Raw genomic sequence first — 19,974 nt, forward strand, 5'->3', positions numbered from 1 at the left:
TGGTTTAGGGCTTTTGTCTTTTTTTTTTTTTTTTTTTAAACAAATCACATGACAACTGCAATGTTTTTTAAACAAGGCAGTGGACATAATATCCTGTTGTTGAGTATCACTCATTTTTAATACATTCCAAGGTCACTGGAGAAGATTGTCCTTTAGTTTAATTAATGTAGTTGCATTCCTGTGTATATGTTGGAGAGTAAATGGTTTTGTAGGCATGGCTGGGGAGTAGAGAGTTTTAATCCTTACAGTCAGCAAGCAGCCAGCCATTGCAATGGTAGTTGTTACCAGCTGTCACCTGCACACTTAGGCTACTCCTAGACCACCTTTGACAGCACACAGACCCTTAGGTTTTGCAGAACATTAAGTAAGTAGCACCCTTAGTGAAATTTTTAGGGTATCGTCCAAATCAACACGGGTTCTTTTAGGCTTGGAACATACCCTAAGGGGAAGCTCAGCAGGTTTTAAACCCATTTGCCTCTTTCATTTTAATGGAAATGCTGTCTTTTAATATGAATACATCTTCTGTGCTGTCCTCAGTATGGGCACATAAGCATTTTTTCATAGATGGCATCCTGAAGAGCTTTGTGCACACTAATAAAATGAATGTTTTGTTTAGATTAGCTATGGCTAACCAAAGTGAAATGCAAAGAAGTGAATGAGCAATAGTAAAGTAAACTAGAATAGTAACAAGGTAAGGAAGTTGAGTTTTAAGATGCATACATCAGTCATACATGCTAGCATCATCTTCAGTTTTCATAGTATCCACTGCACCTGCATAAAAGGTTGACAATCTACATGATGATGCTGTTTGCAGATGAGAGTTTAACTTTGCAATTGCCCCTGACATGGAAAAAACCCAACACCTCTCTTTGTAAGTTCCCCTGTTAAGCAAGGGGGAGAAGTTAGGCCAATATCAGCTGGCAGAATATTCTGAAAGCTGATGGGAGGCACACTGGTGTACACCAGCTAAGTTCATGTGCTTTCACTTCATTTTAGAAACTGGCCATAAAGTTGCAAACCGATCCAAACATCACTTGAGCTATTCATGAGCTGTAGAAGGCTGCAGCAGTGTGGTGTTGACTTGACAAGTGTAGTGTCTTGGTATACCCAATAGGTTTGTGCTCTGTGTGCCTCTAGTTCTGTGTACCTTTAACGCGCAGGAAAAGGTAACAGATCATTGCCTGGCCGCTTCATCTCTGCTTAAGTGTCTTGCTTTGTATGTTCAGCACTAAGAAATGGTGTGTGTTGTGCTGACAGGTGATTGTGATCGTGAGCTTACTGAGAAGCTGTTCAGTTTAAAGCATTATTTCATGTTTTATGTCTAACCAACTGACAGATCTTCTTTGTGGTATTGTGCTTTTGAGGCTTGGGGCTGAGTGGGGAGGAGCAGCAGTATCAGCTGCTGTTTCTAAAACACTGATGTCATTGTTTCTAGTAGTGACACTGAGAAAGCAAGCTCTGGAATCAACAAAGGAAATGAAAAGCTATATATCTTGTGCAGGTGGACACTTTGCTGATGTTTGCTAGCTATCTGCTGTGGCATCTGTGGGGGCAACAAGGCTCATTTCCTTTTAATAATGGATTTTAAAAAAGTAGAAGGGGGCTACAATAAACTCTCCTATTATATGAAAGAGAATGTGTGAGCTAAGTGAAGCTTTTATGTTCTCACCTACATTTTAGACAAGCATCTCTGAAAATTATGCTAAATTTATTCAAAATCACAGCTGGGTGAAAAAACCCTCCAACAAGAAATAAGTAGAGATTCAAACAAGATACAGACTATAACAGAGGAGAGATGACTAAGAAAACAAAGAGTACTTTACAGCCTGTAGTTGCTGAGTATTAAGTCTTCATAATTACCACACCCTGCATAGAAGATAGGAAAAAGAGGAATTATAAAACCAGACTTTGCCCTTACACTGGTACAATCTCTTTTCAAGTGCAGTGTTGCTGTTAACATCGCTGCGAATAGCAGTGTTAGCCAGGAACAGATAGCTGTATATGTGGAGATGTTACTATAAAGTGCTTTAATCTTAATTGAGCAAGCACATTTGGGTATAGCTGAACAGATGGGAAAGCAGCATAGTTTCTCTAAATGCCAGATTTGAGGTCAGTCCTGGCCAGCGTTGCCCGTGGCATGTACTTTGTGTCATATAAAGCCCTTCTGATCCACTGCTGGGAGCACAGAGTAACTCTTGGACAAATGCCCAACATGGCCAGTGCTGCCCTATGTAGTAGACAAACTGAGGTCTGTGAGTATATGTGATGAAGTAACATGGCAGTAGTACAGTTGTCTTTGATTTGGGGGGATAATACTAGAAGGATCTGCTGAACTTGGAGTAAACACACGTGGGGGAAGCATCAATAGTGTTGGATTTTTGAGGCCACTTACGACTTTGTGGGTATGAAAATGGGGAGAGAAAGGAGGAGATGAAGACGAAAAAAAAATCTGTTGATTTGCTGTCAGACAGCAGAGGACAAAGTCTTTATTGTTAGAGTATTTTGGAAATAGCTTTCTCTAAACAGTGAAGTAGAGGGAAGCTGGTGTGAACTTGCTCTGTGCAGCTCAGCAAGCTGGAAAGATTCTGCTTGTAAGGAGAGTCTATTGCTTGAAATAGCTTTAAGTTAGAAGTGGGGAAATACATTGTTACAACTATTCAGCTTTCCGTGTAAATGAAGACATGTTCCCAAATCATACCTTAAAAAAAAGTCTCAAAGTAATTGAAATGCATCTGTAAATTATCATCTGAGCTTTGTTTTTAAGATGGGCTTCCCAACAGTTTGTCCCTGACTGAAAAAGAAGGGTCAGTAGAGACATGTTCCTGGAAGTGGGACAAATTGAGGAGGTGACCTTGAGTCACTATCCACTGTTTTTTTGAAAGGTAAACTGAGACATCTTCCACTGACTGTAGAGGGACATTGGACCAAGCTCTTCATTAGAATTTGGTCTCCTGGGAAACCCTTGCCCAGGAAGTTCTAGCTGGTAGTTGAGGAAGAGAAGGGGTTGAGAAAGCAACACTGTATTTGAGTGGAAAATGGGAAAATATAGCAAACAAAGGATGCAAGCAATCAGAAATCAGTGCAGTCCTTCTCTAGGTTAGTAGGACAACAGATGGAGAATGCAGTCATAGCTCAGTAGCCCAAAATGCATCTGTTTTCTCCCTTATGTTTTGTATCATTGCTGGAATTCACACATACCACAGCAAGCAGCGGGACGCTATCCAAGTCCAAGCCACTATCCAAGACCAAGCCACTATCCAAGAATTAGCTGTAGCACAATGTCTGAGAGACCAGATACCAGGCTACATATGTATAATGTAGATTAGAGAAACTGGTTGTTACTGTACAGAGCAGATTTGTCTTTCTGCTGATTCTGCTAACTTGGAGCTTTCTGTCAGAAGAGATGGTTTGAGAGCAGAGCAGAACCACCATTATCACAGCTGTGGGGGAAAAAATAATGATCTCCCAAGTTTACAATAGCTAAAATGAAATAAATACTTGTAGAAAACCAGTCAAACTAAGCAATCATTTTAAAAAGGAATAGACTGAAATAAGCTGAGAAAATGACAGCCAAATTTCTCACTCGGTGGGATGTGCAGTAGAAGTTGCTCTGCCCAGGGCTTGCCTTTGTGTGTGCTAATGGCTGTGCCATTGAGCAAGCACTCAAAAGTTTGGAGACCTTTGCCCAAGCAGTAACTACAGCTTAAGCTTTCAGCTCCTTCTGTACTTTCTGCTAAGAAGTGAAAGGTGGTCTGTGCTACCCGTGCTGGGATCCGGCCATTCAAGGCTGTTTCTGCAGTGTCATCCAGGCAGCCCTTGACCTGCTGCCTGTTGCATTTTCTTTGCAGTTTTCCTTCAGGAGCTCAGTATTCTCCTGCCTCCCTTTCCATCTTTTTTATCACTATTGTAACTTTTTTTTTTTTTGCAAGACCAGAGGTGTCCTTTCCCTGTGCCATGCAAGTTCTCAAGATGAAGAGACCCTGTTTCTTTACCACCACTTAGAGAATCATAGAATCAATAAGGTTGGAAAAGACCTCAGAGATCACTTCTTACCCTTTCCTTCAGCTAGTAAGATGTTTTCCCTATGGCATCTTGGTACATCCTTTGTCTGGCTTTGCCTGCTGAAACTGGACGTGCTGAGTTACTGGGAGAGTTCTTTCTTCCATCTTTTATTCACTTTGGAGTAATTTTATTGCAAAAGTAACTTGACCACTTCTTATGCCATGTAAATGGAGCCATCTTTGCATCTTCAGAATCTGCGTTTTCTGCCTTTCTCTATTTGCTGCATGCAGCTTTGTCGCTTGCAAACAGGAATAGTCTAGCAGATGCAAACTCGACATTTTCGCTCGTCAGCAGTGGGGCATCTGCAGAAAATAAGGTGGCATGATGCCATACTTGGAATTTAGACCCTTCACTATCCTGCCACATACCAAGGTTGTCCTTTGATAGACTTGCTTTACAGCTTTTCAACTACCAAGGGATGAATTCGGTTTGCTAGTGTTGAATTTTCTGATAGCGAAGAGAGCTCAGTAATGCCTTGACAACTTTGCCAGTATTCTTGGCCATTTCCAAGTGTTTGGTTAGACCTGCACTCCATCCCTGCTGAGGGGGATGCCACCTTCAAGGGGGAGATTGGTAAAATGATCCACGTGGTTATTCACTTGGGCCTGCCTGTAGGTAAATTGGATGCTGTTGTAGAGGTCTTAGAGTGGAAAAAGTACACAAAGGCATGCACTGAAAACTGGAAAATGAGTTCCTAGTTTGATGGACAATGTTAGGATGCACAAATGTCCTGCATTTTCCTTCACTCTCTGTGCAGGCCTCTGATATTTGTCTCTGCTGTTAAGAGAAAGTGGGTAGCAAGTGCATGCCACCACTTAGGCACTCAGCAGAGTACTTGTGCCTTCATGTTGGCTGCTGGGGAAAAGTTTGTCTCAGGGTGCTTTTGGTGTATGCATACTACCCACAGAGACACATGCATACAGATAACGCCCTTTGGAAACCTCCAGCTTTGGTAAGTATCACTTCTTTGTTCCATAATATTTGAACTCAGATGAGGTTTTCACAAGCACTTTTGCAGATCAGAATATCTGAGAACTTGAGGATGTAAGTGATGTTTGCAGCTTTGTCTTTTAAACCTAAACTTTGTGTCTTGGAAGTACTGATGACTGCTTTTGTGTATAAATCGGTTGTCTCAGTATATTGCATGTTTGGACCATAGGCTCCCTCAGCTTCTTGCTCTGAGACAGCTAACACCACTGAGATGCTGATATTGCAATGAGGAGTTGGGGTGGCTGCCTCGATTCCCTCATTCTCAAGCAGTGTGGCAAGTTCTCGCATTAAGCCAGTGGCTTATTTTGTTTCTCATAGATTTTCTGAACATTAGCAATGGTTTTGCAGTTTCTAATTGATTTTTAAAACCCTAACCCTTTGCTTCTCTCATCCTTCCCTCTCTCCTGTGTGTGTCTCTGTGTATGTGCTTTTTCTGTCTTTCTTTTTTTGTTCCTGTGTGTGTGTTTTGTTTCTTTTTTGATGGCTTGTTTATCCTTTCCCTGCCTTGCGGTGCTGTTTTACGCTGCAGAATTCGTCCAGCTCTGCCTCTTCAGAAGCCTCTGAAACCTGCCAGTCAGTGAGCGAGTGCAGTTCCCCCACCTCAGTCAGCTCAGGCTCCACCATGGGGGCTTGGGCCTCCACAGATAAGGTGAAAAACTTGATCTCAAGACATATGAACCTACTAGCTTGTTACCCAAACCCAGCAACATTTGGACAAAAAACCCCTCATGCATGGCATGCAGCCAGGATTCCTGACTGTGAAGATGAGAATAGGAACTGTTGCACGCTCCTGTAGACATGAATCTGAATAAATCACAGCAACACTTGGCTTTAAAATAGCTGCTCAGGGGAGGCTACAAATTGGGTGTTTTACAGAGGTCATTTTCTAAGAGAAATGCATTGTTCATCTTTTCTACTCAGAAATCATGGAACACTGGCCAAACCCAGCTGGTTGCCTAACAAAAGAGCATCTTGCCCAGGTTGTACCATTTGTGGCTTCTCCCCTCTCTCCCAGTAGGTAGTACACATCACACTGAGCAACTGGGATTTGGTCTTGACTAAAACAAACCCAAAACACACACGGTTGGAATAAATTACAGGGGATACACCCTGGATGGGAGGAGGAGGTGATAGCGGTCTCCATTCTCATCTGGTAAATCCTTGCTGTTGTTGTTTTCTTTTTTTTTCCCCTTCCATATCTCCATGCAGCCAGAACACGTCATGCTCGAAGGCTGGATGCTTTTCCTTTCTGTCCAGTGACACAGAATAAATGCCGCCAATGCAAATGCCTCCGACACTGGAAATGTTTTGTTTCTATGTCCCTAGTCTGCAGAGTACTTCAACGGCAAAGGCTTTTCCCAGTGTGCTGCTTTCATGGACAGAAGGGAAACCTCCTCAGCCTGGAGACAATGACTGCTAGATTGATGCCTGAAATTTGTTACACCAGATAACAATTTTCAAGCAGTCTCACTTCTGAGCCAAACATTGTATCAGTTTTCTGTTGTTAATTTGCAGATCTTTTCTTTTGTTTGAAGACGCAGAAGTTTTATCCCCAGAACATCGGTCGCAGTATATTTTCATATTCATTCTGTTTATATTAATTTCTCTGTTTTGTTTGTTTATTTGTTTCGTTTCCAGTTGTCTAATGGGTTTTATCACTGTAGTTTATCAAGTGACCCATCCGTAGCTTCAGTTGGTGCAGGTCCTTTCCCTCATTTCCCGCCTGTCTCCCGCGCGTGGACTCGGGCTCCCTCAGCCCTCCTTCCAGACTACGTTCATTATTACACCATTGGGCCAGGCATGTTGCCATCATCTAAGATCCCTAGCTGGAAGGTTTGTGTTCCTTTTGTTGTGGCAGTCCTCACCTCCTCATACCAACAGTGTGCTCACGGCGGTTGTTGCTCCCTTTCGATCCGTGTAATTGCTCGTTGATTTGCTCTGCTTAATATCACTCTGAATGGAGATAATCAGGGGCTAAAATCCAGGAGTGGTTACTTCTGAATGACCTTGTCTATTCTGGCACTGCCTAAAGCATATTAAAGCTGACAACACCTGAGTAGGGAGGAATAGTTGAACTCTGGAACATTGGTAAAGCACTCTGGGCTCTATTCAGCGAGAAAAGAGCTTGTTTAGCACCGTCAAAGCACTCACGTGAGCAGGGAAGTGCAAGCTTGGCATCCAGTTGGCTTAGTGAGACCATACATTGGACACCATGATGTTCTCACTGTGGCGCCTGTGCTTGGCCTCCGCCTGGGTCGTAGGCTTTTGTAGATCTAGCTGGAGCGGTTTAAGAAGGTGCTCGTCACCAGGTGAGCCCAAGAGTGATGACCGAAGCTCTCCTAGCGGTACTGCCACATACTGATGGTGCTTACCCAGCTTGTTTTGCTTTCCTGGGTGAGACCACTGAAAAAGTCGGTGCAGTAACTTTTTTCAGTTGCTCCAGCTGGATCTGCAGGGATCTCCTTTGGCATCAAAACATCTCTGCTCTGTCAGAGCCTTGACTCTCATCCGTTCCAGAAAATTCCCCTGGGAAGCTGCCCCAGAGAAAGGGGAGATGGCCTCTTGTCTGTTGCCCTGAATCTTAACAAGGCTGATGTGCTGTTGATAGTAACTGCACAGGTCTTAGATGCCTGTGGGTGGTTATATGATACTGCATATGCACCATGGGACCTTTTTATACACGTAAATTGAGATACCCTGTTAGAGAACCCCCAGTCTCTCTTTCCAGCAACTGGAGACTGTTGAGAGACAGAGTGTAGCCACAGTGGTCCTGGGGCTTCAGAGGCAGTAGTTGTGTCTGTGCTAGATGCCCTTTACCAATATGTTTTACAGCAAAACACTTACAGTAAAGACACAGCTGCTAATGTGAAGCCATGTTTCATACAGATCAATAAAACCAAAATTCCTCTCTGCACAAGGGGCTTCTGTCACTACAGCTGCCTTGCACTTCTCGTACCTTGGACTGGGACACATCAGTAAAAGTCCATAGTGTGGTCTTAGCCTTTCATTACTTACTTACCAGAAGGCTGTGCAGAGGCTGCCCAGCAGCCAGCAGCTGCCAGAGGTGCAGCCTATTCTTGATGCACAAGTTGTTTCTTCAGGTTTTATGTTTAAAGCAGCCCTTGTCTTGGTGAGGGAAATCTCTCCTAGGATTGGGCTTGCCCCTGCAGCAGCTAGCATTGGGGAGCAGCATCTTGGCAGTACTTCTGCATCCCAGCACAGGTCACTGATAATCCTGCTCTGTGTGCAATGTGTGGTTTCTGGACACCCTCAGGACTTTGCTTAATAGAGCCCTGAGTGAACATAGCCCTCGTGGCATGAGGAATTTCTGTTTCAGATTTGGCACCAGTAATTCAGAGTGAAGTTCCAGTCTGTCTTCAGTACAGGTCATTATTATGAACTAGATTTCAGCTAGTAAGTAAACTGAGAGATTACTCAGAGTAACTTGCTCCTCTAATGTGTATCAAAGATCTGTTCAAGCCTAAATTTTCAGAATTGAAGACATGCTTAACAGCTCCTAATATTAGAACTTGTGTACATCTGGAACAGTTACATTGCTGATTGGACATTTATCTACATTTTCTGCTATGTGCCTGTGATTTTTGCATTTGAATTTCTGAAAACAGAGGCTTAAACACAGTGGAGTTTCATTTGGAGAAAACAATGGCTTTAAAATGTTCAATATCTTCATGTAAGAACGCTTGAGCAGAATAAGGACTTCAGATTCTCTTTAATAAAGGAGATAGGTTTTGTAACTAAAGCCTTGTAATAGCCTCAAATGAATGTATTTCTGGCCATGTTCAGGAAGGCATGCCTAGTTTGAGATGTGAGCTGTTGCATTGCCCTTTTGTATAGTTTTAGATGTAGTTAAAGCACAGTTACTGGTGAAAGCTGTCACTAACAAGCAACGTTTCCTTAGGACTGGGCCAAACCAGGCCCGTACGATCAGCCGATGGTGAACACATTGCAGCGTCGCAAAGAAAAGCGTGAGCCAGATCTCAACGGGGGAGCTCAGAGCGGGCCAGCTGCGGCCCCCGAGGAGGCCCAGAGACCTCGGAGCATGACAGTCTCGGCTGCCACAAGGGTGAAGCTCTAAGTTAAAAAATGCTATTTGATGCAAAGGAGATGGGCGTGCTAGCTCCTGACATTGCTTTTTGGCGTGCTTTGTGTTGACACATGTTCATCTGACAAGTGATACTGGTGCAGAGTTGGTGTGGCCAGTGGAAATCGCCTGGCCCTGAGAGAATGTGCCATTGGACATTGGCGCTTGTAGAGCAACAGCATCCAAAGAAATGCCTGGGCTTAAGCCCTGGCCGGTGGCTGGATGCAATCCTATTGGGTTGTGGTGGTGACAAGCTCTGCTTGGGAGAAGAGATGGCTGAAAGCTGGTGTGAAGACTGATTAACCCTTCTTGAAGTAATGCGTCTCTGTCCTGTGTGTTAACCAGCAGGGAGAGGAGATGGAGGCCTGCGAGGAGCTGACACTCGCTCTGACGAGAGGGCTGCAGCTGGACACTCAGAGGAGCAGTCGGGATTCCTTGCAGTGCTCCAGTGGCTACAGCACCCAGACAACAACTCCATGCTGTTCAGAAGATACAATCCCATCTCAAGGTACCCATCCAAGAGATGTTCTTTATCAGTGCATTCCCAGTCTGGCCATCATATGCTCACCCTGTGGTGCAAAAGATTTGTATTCTAGCAGGTGGTTCTCACTGGCTTTGTAGTCAGCTGGGCAGAAAGGGATGAATCCCAGTGTTGTGAAGTTTTTTCCAGCACAAATGGAGCCTGGGTTTATTAACCTGAGTTGCTGCATAGCATCATGAATGATTATGCATTGCTAGTATGAGTTTTAGCTTAAATAAGATGCTGGAATTACTTCATGGGTTAAGTGGAATAATACCTTTTATTGTGGTAGTGATGCCCTTTCTGTGCTATTGTCTTAGCAAATAAACACTCAAGACTTCGCTGTCTTGCTCTGTCAGTACTCTGAATCTGCTCTTGGTTTCCCTTTATGACTTTTTATTTCCTACCTAAGCAGAATGCAGTAATTGGAAAAAGAATCCATTTGGGACCTTGATTTCAGCTTACCTGAGAAGCTGCAGTAAGGTGTTGGGTTTTGTGCCCTATTTCAGAACCAGCAGCAAGCTGAGAGAGACTGAGTCTGGTGTTTGCATTTCAGCAACTGCCTTGTTTGCTCAGCTGAGGTCAGTCCTGCTGTGCAATCACAAGAGCCAGGAGGGCTTGCTGAGGACCTAGCTGGGCTCAGCAGTTATGTGGAAAGGAAGGAACCCAGTGCAATTATTAAAGCTGAGGCTGAGTTTTCAGAGCTGACAGCTGGTATTTACTTTATTTGCAAAATAAGCACATTTGCTGCTTGTAGTCACTGGTACACAGTCCCCTGAGCCCCTCATTGCCTGGTCAAAAATACATTTTTCAGTCACTGACTGTTTGAAGTACTTGTGTCTACAAGCAGTAGCACATGGCTTGTAGGATGCCAGTTCAGGTATCTTGATGTGGGCAGCAAATGAAGAGTCTTTGTCCTTCATCAGTTCTGCTCAGAGAAAGGGCTGTGTACAGTCCTCATTCTTTTTCACAAGAGGTGTGGTCACCTTGCAGCTTTAGGTACTGTCTGCTATAGTGCCTGCCTTCAGCCACACGGTCTAAGAAGCTTGGTCACAGCATCTCGGGCTTCCTTCTTCCCAGAGGTGAAACCTCTCTTAATTGCTAGTGACCTCCAGGCTTCTTCGGTTATATAGATATACTTTTTTGATTGGACGTAGTCTAGCCTTAGTGTCGTGACTCAGCTGTCTTCTCCAGCTTGTTCCTAACTCTGTCTTTTGGCATCAGTTTCAGATTATGATTATTTCTCTGTGAGTGGTGACCAGGAGGCAGAACAACAAGAGTTTGACAAATCTTCCACCATCCCAAGAAACAGTGACATTAGCCAGTCCTATCGCAGAATGTTTCAAACCAAGCGTCCTGCTTCTACCGCAGGTCTGCCAACCACGCTTGGACCGGTCATAGTCACTCCTGGTGTCGCCACCATCAGACGGACCCCTTCCACCAAGCCTTCGGTCAGACGCGGCACCATCGGGGGAGGTCCCATTCCAATCAAGACACCGGTGATTCCTGTCAAAACACCAACTGTCCCTGATATCCCAGGGGGGCTGCCCGGTGCCCTCGCTGGGACAGAAGAATGTCCCGAGCAAAGTCCCGAGTCTCCAGCAGCCGGAGACGGTGGGCAAGGTGTCACCAGCATGCCCTCATCCTCATGGAGCGGACAAGCGTCTGTCAACCCTCCACATTCAAGCCAGAAACTGGGTGCTGCCGACGAGCAAAGGCAAGTGGTTCCTGAGAGCGAGGGGGAGGAAAGTGACCGGGATGGTGTCAGCACCCTCACACCTACCGGCCAGCCGGAGCTTGATCCCGGGGAGCTGAGCCCTGGGGATGCCCCGCAAGGTGAGGATATGCTGAACGCCATTCGGCGTGGCGTCAAGCTGAAGAAGACGACTACAAACGATCGCTCAGCACCTCGTATTTCCTAGGAGCGGAGGAGCTGCCAGAGTACTTAGCTGCCGAGAGGGAACTGTGAGCAAACTAATTTGTCTCTATCCATTCCAATCTGTAATCAGTGAATTTTTTAAGGTACTCGGTAACAGTCTGCAAGTACTCTAGAAGAGAAAGCAAGGTGAAAGAGCGTAGTAAGACATAATCTTCACTGCTGTTTTAATTTGTAAATATCAATGATTTTGGTTCTGCGTTATGGTTGGTTTTTTTGGATCTAAGTTACACTTTTAATTTTTTCTGAAGGTGCCAAATCCCATTTACCTTTTTTATAACTCTCTTTGTAAAGTTTTGAATCATAGGAGGAAAACAACAATAATGTCAAGTAGCTAACTTCAGCAAAGGGATTTAATGCAAATTTGGCTTTTTTTGCAAGCTTTGGTAGAGCGCCTTGTAATAGTGAGGTTCAACGACAAAACAAAATGATGGGAACTACTTTAAGTCATGCTGTAAGGAACAGATCCTTGTTTGAGTATTAAAAAAAAGAAGTTTGAAAAGCAGGAATAGAAAGTGACAATAAAAGCAATATATAAATGCAAAGAAGAAACCTGCAGTTGGTAGAGTATTTGGGGGTTAGTGGGGGGAGGGAGATGCCATCAAACTAGCAAATGCTGTTGCACAAAGGTAGCCTAGTAGGATTAATTACTAGTAGCTTCATGGTAAATGCATCAGAATAAGCCATACTGGATTGCAGTGTTTTGTTTCTGTAGGGTGTTTTAAAGACTGGGGGTTTCTCCACATTTGTTTTTTGACTGCACAGCAGCAACTCTCAGTCACATGCATGCAGCCTTAACTGTGTAGGCTTGGTTCTTCCACCTTCACTTTTTTTGTTCCACTCACCCTTTCACTGAATACAACCAAGGACAGGCTCAAGGCAGTTATAAATGTGAAAACATTTTTAAAATGCAAGCAGGGAGTTCTTAGATATTATCAAAATGCCTTTTTCTGACCGTGTCCAGCAGGCTGGGCACCTTGGAAAGCCCAACTATTTTGAGAAACCGCTGCCCAATTTGACAGGTGTTGTAACCAGCTTGTGAGCTCACAACCCGCCAACGTTCCTTTCCAATACAGGGGCTTGTTTTTCTTAACTTCTTTTAAACAGCAGTCGATTGGCTTTTCTTAAATACTGAACAGAAAGGGGTGAAGGGTGGGGGGTGGGGAGAATTGCTTTTTGATAATACCAGGAGTCTGACCGCTATATTCTCTTGTTTTGTACTTTACGTCATGTTTTTTGGAACGCTATCGGTAGACTTGTTAAGAGTTGGACTTTTTCCTTCGAGTAAGTTCTTGCTGCAATACCCATCTCCTAAAGCTGATAGAAATGTGCAGACCCCAGGACACGAGGCGTGTTCCAATCAGACAGTCCCGAAGGATGCCGTCTGCCCACCCACAGTGGACGCAGGTGGGGGTGGACACCAGACTCGCACATCCAGGACGCACCAAATGATAGGTACTTGGGGCTGGCTTCCACCACAGCCTCTGCAGATTTCTGTTGGCTCTAGGCTTGCCGACATAACCCCTTTATGCTTTAATACATAACTGCATTGGATGTGAAACTTCTAGTAACTGTGTAGTCACTGTGTTCTATATAACATTTTACACTGCTGTGTTTGCTGCCTTTTTTTTTTTTTTTGTTATGGCTTAAGAGCAAAGAAAAAAAAAAAAGAAGAAAAAAAAAAGGCATGATTCTTAGAAAATATCAAACCTTCCTTTCTTTGAAAAACAAGCTCCTTACTACAGAATATAATAAACAGTAGTGCCTGTGGTGTAGCCCACCAATCTTGATTACAGTAGCTGATGCATTGCGCAAATGAGGCTTTGAGATGGTTTTTGCATAAACAAAAACTGCTAGGAGATAATCTCAGTAGTTAAAAGTGTTATTTAAACCTTTGGAATAAATGGATGTAACTGTACCCGAGTACAGCTTTTCACTTGTTTAGTTCTTAAACGTTAGTATAATCAGTAAAATTTAATATAAAATGTTGCCAAATTCAATGTAGAAAGAATGTGACAAAACACTTTGGATAGTTTTATTGTTTTTGTGTTTTTGCATATTGTAAAAGCAGTGTCACAGCTGAAAAAAATAAAATGTTTCTAATGGTAAATTATTGTGGTTTAGTTGCTAGTTTGTACTGAGAGTTGACCTCTCCCTGTGCAGTTTTTTGTTCTAAACTGGTATAAATAATTGCTGTAAGTGTGTCTCCCTTCTACATTGTAATGTTTGCTTAAGCCTACATTATAAATAAAGAACTGCTGGAAAACTGCTGGGTTTTGGTTCTTAAAGGCTTTCTGCTCCCAGGTATCAATTATGTCCTTCATAAGGCTTCCCAAGATCGTGCAGGTTCCATCTGCATGTAGCAGAAGCAAGAGACAATTAAAAACATTAGCAAATAAAATGCATGTAGCAGTGTTTTACTGACCTGCACTGGAAGGGTGGTAGCAGAACAGAGCTGCAGTGCTAACAACCGAAATCCAGGAGGGCTACAGGGGTGACTTCTGTGAGAAGCTGTTAAAAGATTCCCCTGTGTCTGACAGAGCCAATGCCAGCTGGCTCCAAGATGCACCCACTGCTGGCCAAGGACAAGCCAATCAGCAGTGATGGTAGTGCCTCTGGAATAACATATTTGAAGGGGTCTAGGGGGCAAACTGCCATGTAAGAGCAGCTGAAGAGAGGAGTGATGAGAGAAATGGCACCAATTATCTGTGAGAAGAGACCAGCACCTACTTCTCTCTACTGTCAAGTAGTTCTAGGGGGTGGTAGATCTCCCCCCAGCCTCCTTTTCCTCAGACTGAACAGTCCCAGTTCCATCAGCTGCTCTTACTAGTCCTTTAACCAGCTTAGTTGCTCTCTGCACCCACTCCCGCACCTCAGTGTCTTTCATGTAGTGAGGTGCCCAAAACTGAACCCAGCACTCAAGGTGTGGTCTCTCCAGGGCTGAGTAGGTGGGGACAATCACTGCCCTACTGCTGGCCACACTTTGATATAAGCCAGACTGCCGTTACCTTTCTTGCCAGCCTGGGCACACTGCTGGCTCAAATTCAGCCACTTGTCAGTTAGAACCCCCCAGGTCCCTGTCTGACACAACTTTACAGCCACAGTTCCCCAAGCCTGGAGTGTTATATGGGGCGCTTGTGGCCCAAGTGCAGGACCCGGCACTTGGCCATGCTGAAGCACGTACCACTGACCTCAGCCCACTGATGCAATCTGTACAAGTCTGCAGAGCCTCTCTACCCTCAAGCAGATCAACACTCCAACCTTAGTGTCATCTGCAGATACTAATGGTACACTCCAATTCCTCATCAACATCATTGTTAACGATTTTAAATAGAAGTTGCAGTACTGAGTCCTGAGGAACACTACTTTTGACTGCTGCCAGCTGGATTTAACTCCATTGGCCACCACTCTTTGGGCCTGGCCATCCATCCAGTGTTTTATCCAGCAGAGTGTGTGCTCATCCAAGATACAAACAGTCAGTTTGTTTTTCATGAGAATTCCATGGGAAAGTGTGTCAAAGGCTTTATGGAAGTACAGGTAGACAACATCCGCAGCTTTTACCTCATCTGCTCATAGGAGATCAGGTTCTGTGCTGCGCTACTGAAGAGCTGAGGGTGCTGCTGAACAGCTGTGTGGAGAAGGGCAACACCTCGACTCCACTGCTGCCTTCTGACTGATGGAGTATGGAAAGCAGATCCTGCTTCCTCCCTCCTCCACCATGGGACACAAGGTTTTTCCAGTTACTCTTTAGCTGCTTATCATTCAATCCAGTCCCTCAGTGAACCTGCTTCTCCTACTCTTTAAACTCACATTCCCTCTCCAGGAACTGGAGTTTTATGTGGACAGTTTTTTCAATCTCCTAGTTGAGTTTTCTAACTCTTCATAGTGAAAGAGAACTTGCTCTGGTGTCAGCACCCCTCTGACTTCTTCACAGGCTGGTGTCAGTGTTCCCTGACATCAGTGGGAATGTTAACAGTCATCTACAACACACTGCACCAACTGGCTGCAAAGTGCATGCACACTATAGAATAAAGAACAGGTCAGAAAAATGCCTTCTCTTTTGTTATATTTGGCTTTATTTTGTATTACTTTATGTTGTAGTACTTGTATTAATAGTACTTTTGTAGTAATTTTTGTACTGCTTTGACTAGCATGCAGCCACTGACATGTCAACTGCCTACAGAAGATGAGCTGCTTCAATTGTCTCACCAAATGATGATTTTACATTGGAATTTCACGAGATCTTGTAACATACTGCCACCACAGGGGAGGCAGATGCCCTTCCTTACGAGCTGGAGGCAGAGCTTCAGTTCTTGGACCATCAGCTGGAGTTTCTTCTTCTAACTGCTTAAGCTAGAAGACAAGACATAAAATTGCTTTGGTACATAAATGCACATCTCCAGAATGTGGTTTCAGAGACAGACAGCAGGCAAGATCCATGCCCACTTCAGAAGAGAAAAAACACCAGTAACACCTTTGGTTGAGTAACAGGTTTCATGTTTCCCAGTATTCACTTAAATTCAGTAATCATTGCAGGCTTGTATTACCTAACTAAGAGGCAATTTTTAGGAGTAAAAAGTGATTTACAAGAGAAATTTCCCTTTAGAAACCATTACATCCACATTGCTCATGTCTACCATCACTACATTAAACAGACTGAATTCCCTTGCTGCTTTGAAAGCTGACAATTACAAGTCCTGGAGAGCTTCCATTGCAGTCCTTAGGAGACCTTGATTTCTGCTTGCCACCAACAGCCCTTTAGATGTTTTCACATTTCCTGAAGCAGCCAAAGTGCTGGCTGCCAGTATGGTAATTACAGCAAGAGTGCCACACTGCACACCATTCAACTATTTATCTACAACTGAATTAAAGCACTATTCTAAGAACATGAACTTTTACCAACTGAATCTCAATTCAGAATAGCCAGGAACAAGTCTCAGTTCCCAAATGATGAACACTGTGCTAAGTCACTTTCAAAGCCGCAACCAGGAAGTGTCAGACCTTCAGAGCAGCAGAAGAGGAATTTTCTGATCATTAATCTCCTCTCATCCTACCTTGGAATTTCTTTTAGCAAAACTGCTACATGAGCCCTGCACTAACTAAAACACAGCTACAGGTTCAGCTTCAAATTCCCTTCACAGCCTTTAAGAAGCTGCATCTCTGAGATCTGTGTGGGCATTTTAAATAAAGCCAATGTTTCACACTGGCAAAAGTCCACATAAAGCTGAATCTCAGTAAGACCACAGCAGGGGGTTGATAATTTTCCCAGGAACACATCCAGCATCACACAGAACACCAGTCTGAGAGGCTTTACTTTGCACTAAACAAGCACTGACCTCTTTCTCCCAGCTTTCTCGCTGCAGCTTCTTCCATTGCTCTCGTTTGGCAAAGTAATCAGGATACATTGCCTTTTCAGAAGGATGCCAGAAATCTAAGGCCCATTCAGGAATCTGTTAAAGCACAACATAATTTGTATATATAATTCAACTATAGAATTTTCATATATGAAATCTAAACAATTGCTGAGGCCAGTATTAAAATGGATAAATAACCCAGGAAATAAAGGACTACAAAACTCTATCATTTAAGAGCTACCCAACTACTATTAAGTCTCAAGGCACTACATGGCAGCAGTCAGTACTTTTAGTCTTTGTTTCACTTGTTATGCTAAGTCATAGGAAGACACTATAGTAACTTCCTTAAACTATGACAGCCTGGAACCAAGTCCCAGATCATTTCAGCTTACTCAAAAGTTCTGAAAATAATTCTAACTGGTGGAAGAGAGAGTGATTGGCCATTGGAATGTGCTGCCCCGGGAGGTGGTGGAGTCACCATCACTGGAGGTGTTTAGGAGACTTGATGGGGTGCTTGGTGCCATGGTTTAGTATTAGATGGTGTTGGATGATGGGTTGGATGTGATGATCTAGAAGGTCTTTTCCAACCTGGTCTATTCTATTCTATTCTATTCTATTCCATTCTTCCCTTGCTCCTCCCAAAGGCAACAGGAGAGATCCTTTTCTCCCAAGTACTAATTTATTTGACAGAACCTTAGAGCTCATTTCTGCTTCTATAAAACTACCAGAAAAAAAAATATGAGTGGCCTTTAAGATCTTCATAATGGCCTGAGATGCTGAAGGTGTCCAATCAAGAAAAAAAACCCAAAAGGGCAAAATTCAAAGTTCTGCAGCTGTGTATCACTACACATCAGCATTTGAAAGACAGGAATATTAAAAAAAAAAAAAAACACAAACCAAACCAAACAACAACAACAACAAAAAAACCACCCAAACACCAACCAGCCAAAAAATAATTCCCTGAAAAAAACACCAAAAAACCCCAACAACCAACCACGAAACAAAACTCCATCAAAATCCCCAACTCTTAAGAAAAAAAAATAATGAAGAGGTTGCTCCAGCACCATCACTCATCTAGTGACATTTACACTTACAGGTTCCTCCTGTGATCTTCATCACTGAGTAATCAGTAGAACTACTAGTAACAATATAGAAAAATACACACCCCCATCCCAAACAACAATTAAAACCATCACACAGCCTGAGATCTCTAAACTACATTTTGTGGTAGCATCCACCATGGACAATCACTGATACAGTGACAAGACAAATCCTCGTGAGACATGTTTTGTTAAGAGCTAGATTTAGCATAGTGAGTAGGACACAGAGAACATAAACCAGTTCCCATTTCTATATGAAGACTAATCTTGACCATTTATTACTGAGCTGGCCTTTTTTCCATCAGAATTCTCTCACTAGTGTCAACCACTGCTAAGGCCCACACCCCTGCCATATGCTAAATCCTTCTCTTCCCCTTTCAAGCGTGTTCTTTTTTCCGCCTCTGTTAAATCCACATCAGATGCTTCCTTTCACATCACTCCCTATGCATAGAGATCTGATCAGATCAAGTTTTGTGTCAGTACTTTATTAAAATTCATGAGAAAATGGGTGTGTGCACATTCTAGGTTAGTATTAGCTTCTTGTAAAGGATTAGAAGAGCCAATACCAAGAAAGAAAAAAACCTCCGTGTTCTGCTCTGAAACCTTCTTCTTTATTCCTACACAGAACCTAGGATTTAAACACTTGTCTAGAAGTGCTTTGGATTCTAAAAACACGGCTTCTATTTTTAGGCACAGAACCTATCACAGTGATAAATGTACCCAGCACTACGGCACATGAAGGAAAATGGTATTTTGTATTATTACTCAAAATCCTGTAAGAACAGTGGAACTCAGTGAAGAGAAGCCCCCCAACAGCCAAGCTGACATCTGACAAGGCCAGAAAGAAATCAAAGCTGTGACCAGATGAAACTGCATCAGGCAGCACAGCTTCCTTCACAAGGTTTGTTACTCTCACAGCTCTGTTGCGACTGCCTGACCCACTGTTGTGCAGCTTCTGTTTTGCAGAACAGCAGATGATTATGCCAGTAAAAAGAAGGGAATGGCATTCAGACAGACAGACCAGCAAACTCCAAACAAGTAGGCCTGCTTCCTCCATGCTAGCAACATGATGTTCAGCAGCAGTACAGTATTGAAGAAATTAGATACTACTGAGGCAAGATGCATCCCTACAAAGTCCATCTACAGAACTCACTTTACATTCACTAAAAGGACAGTAAGGTAAGTGTAGTAACACACAATCCCACGGGGCACCTCACCTTATAGCAGTCGTATCTCTCATAGGCAGTGCCTCCAGGGGAGTCAGGGAAGATGTATGGCTGAGGATGCTGGTTGGCCCAGAACTCCTCCTCGCCCGCCTTCAGCAGCTCCGTAGCTTTCACCATATCCTTTATATCCTTGTTCTTATCAAAACGCTCTCTCAGGAGACAGGCAAAGTAGCGGTACTTGTCTCTACAGACAGAGGGTAAGTGCAGTGAAGCAAGCTAAACACAACCACGTACTGAAACAAGCCTGGCAACGTCAGGAGTCACCCCTATGCACAGACGGGGAACAGGGGCCTCGGAGAGGCTCCTGCTCCCACATCGCCCTTTTCTACAGCAGGCACAAGCAAGCAGCCCTAGTGCCATTTTCCTCGCCCCTTCAGCTAAGCTTAGGGCGGTGGGGAAGGGTAGAGGACAAAGCTCCTGTCAGGCCCAAGGCCCAGTCTCAGCGGGGAAGGCCAGCCCCTCCCAGCTGAGCGCAAAACTGAGAGGCCGCGCTCGCAGGAAGCACAGGCCTGCCCCAAGCTCGGCCCTCCCCAGCTCTCACCTGTAGACACACCAGGACTCGAGGTGCCGCAGGGATTTCTTGTAGAGCCGCAGCACCCTTTGCTGGTGCGTCAGGTAGGCCGCCATGGCCGCCCGTCCTAGCGCTCACCTTCGCGCGGGGGCTGCCGGGAAGCCGCCGCGCCG

General features: G+C 44.0%; 2 protein-coding genes across 13 annotated transcripts in view; one reads left to right on the plus strand and one right to left on the minus strand.

The window, feature by feature from the left end:
• MTSS1 (MTSS I-BAR domain containing 1) overlaps window positions 1-13,896 on the plus strand; it is a 118,232-nt gene extending 104,336 nt beyond the window's left edge. For 3 of the 12 annotated variants that reach the window (XM_054167343.1, XM_054167347.1, XM_054167346.1), the window contains 5 exons: window positions 5,582-5,701; window positions 6,691-6,885; window positions 8,972-9,136; window positions 9,500-9,662; window positions 10,899-13,896. In XM_054167343.1, coding sequence (XP_054023318.1) covers window positions 5,582-5,701; window positions 6,691-6,885; window positions 8,972-9,136; window positions 9,500-9,662; window positions 10,899-11,596 — 1,341 coding nt within the window. In that variant the 3' untranslated portion in view covers window positions 11,597-13,896. The remainder of the gene's footprint in view (window positions 1-5,581; window positions 5,702-6,690; window positions 6,886-8,971; window positions 9,137-9,499; window positions 9,663-10,898) is intronic. The other 9 variants (XM_009910649.2, XM_009910650.2, XM_054167349.1 and 6 more) reach the window with 7 other exon arrangements.
• Window positions 13,897-15,665: 1,769 nt separating this feature from the next.
• NDUFB9 (NADH:ubiquinone oxidoreductase subunit B9) lies at window positions 15,666-19,955 on the minus strand. Its single transcript, XM_009910654.2, has 4 exons — window positions 19,832-19,955; window positions 19,282-19,474; window positions 16,947-17,060; window positions 15,666-15,963 (listed from the first exon to the last, which is right to left on the minus strand). The coding sequence occupies exons 1-4, from the start codon at window positions 19,915-19,917 to the stop codon at window positions 15,832-15,834; spliced, it is 525 nt and encodes a 174-aa protein (XP_009908956.2). The 5' UTR covers window positions 19,918-19,955; the 3' UTR covers window positions 15,666-15,831.
• Window positions 19,956-19,974: the final 19 nt, after the last annotated feature.

Source organism: Dryobates pubescens, chromosome 14, assembly GCF_014839835.1.
Source record: "Dryobates pubescens isolate bDryPub1 chromosome 14, bDryPub1.pri, whole genome shotgun sequence".
NCBI classification, from domain to species: domain Eukaryota; kingdom Metazoa; phylum Chordata; class Aves; order Piciformes; family Picidae; genus Dryobates; species Dryobates pubescens.

Bases quoted from the DNA above. Each gene is read 5' to 3' on its own strand.
- NDUFB9 (XM_009910654.2), bottom strand. From the start codon at position 19,917: ATGGCGGCCTACCTGACGCACCAGCAAAGGGTGCTGCGGCTCTACAAG. The intron at 19,475-19,831 runs GTGAGAGCTGGG...CTCTGTCTGTAG, and splicing joins GAGTCCTGGTGTGTCTACAG to AGACAAGTACCGCTACTTTG. The intron at 17,061-19,281 runs GTGAGGTGCCCC...GTGCTTTAACAG, and splicing joins AGAGATACGACTGCTATAAG to ATTCCTGAATGGGCCTTAGA.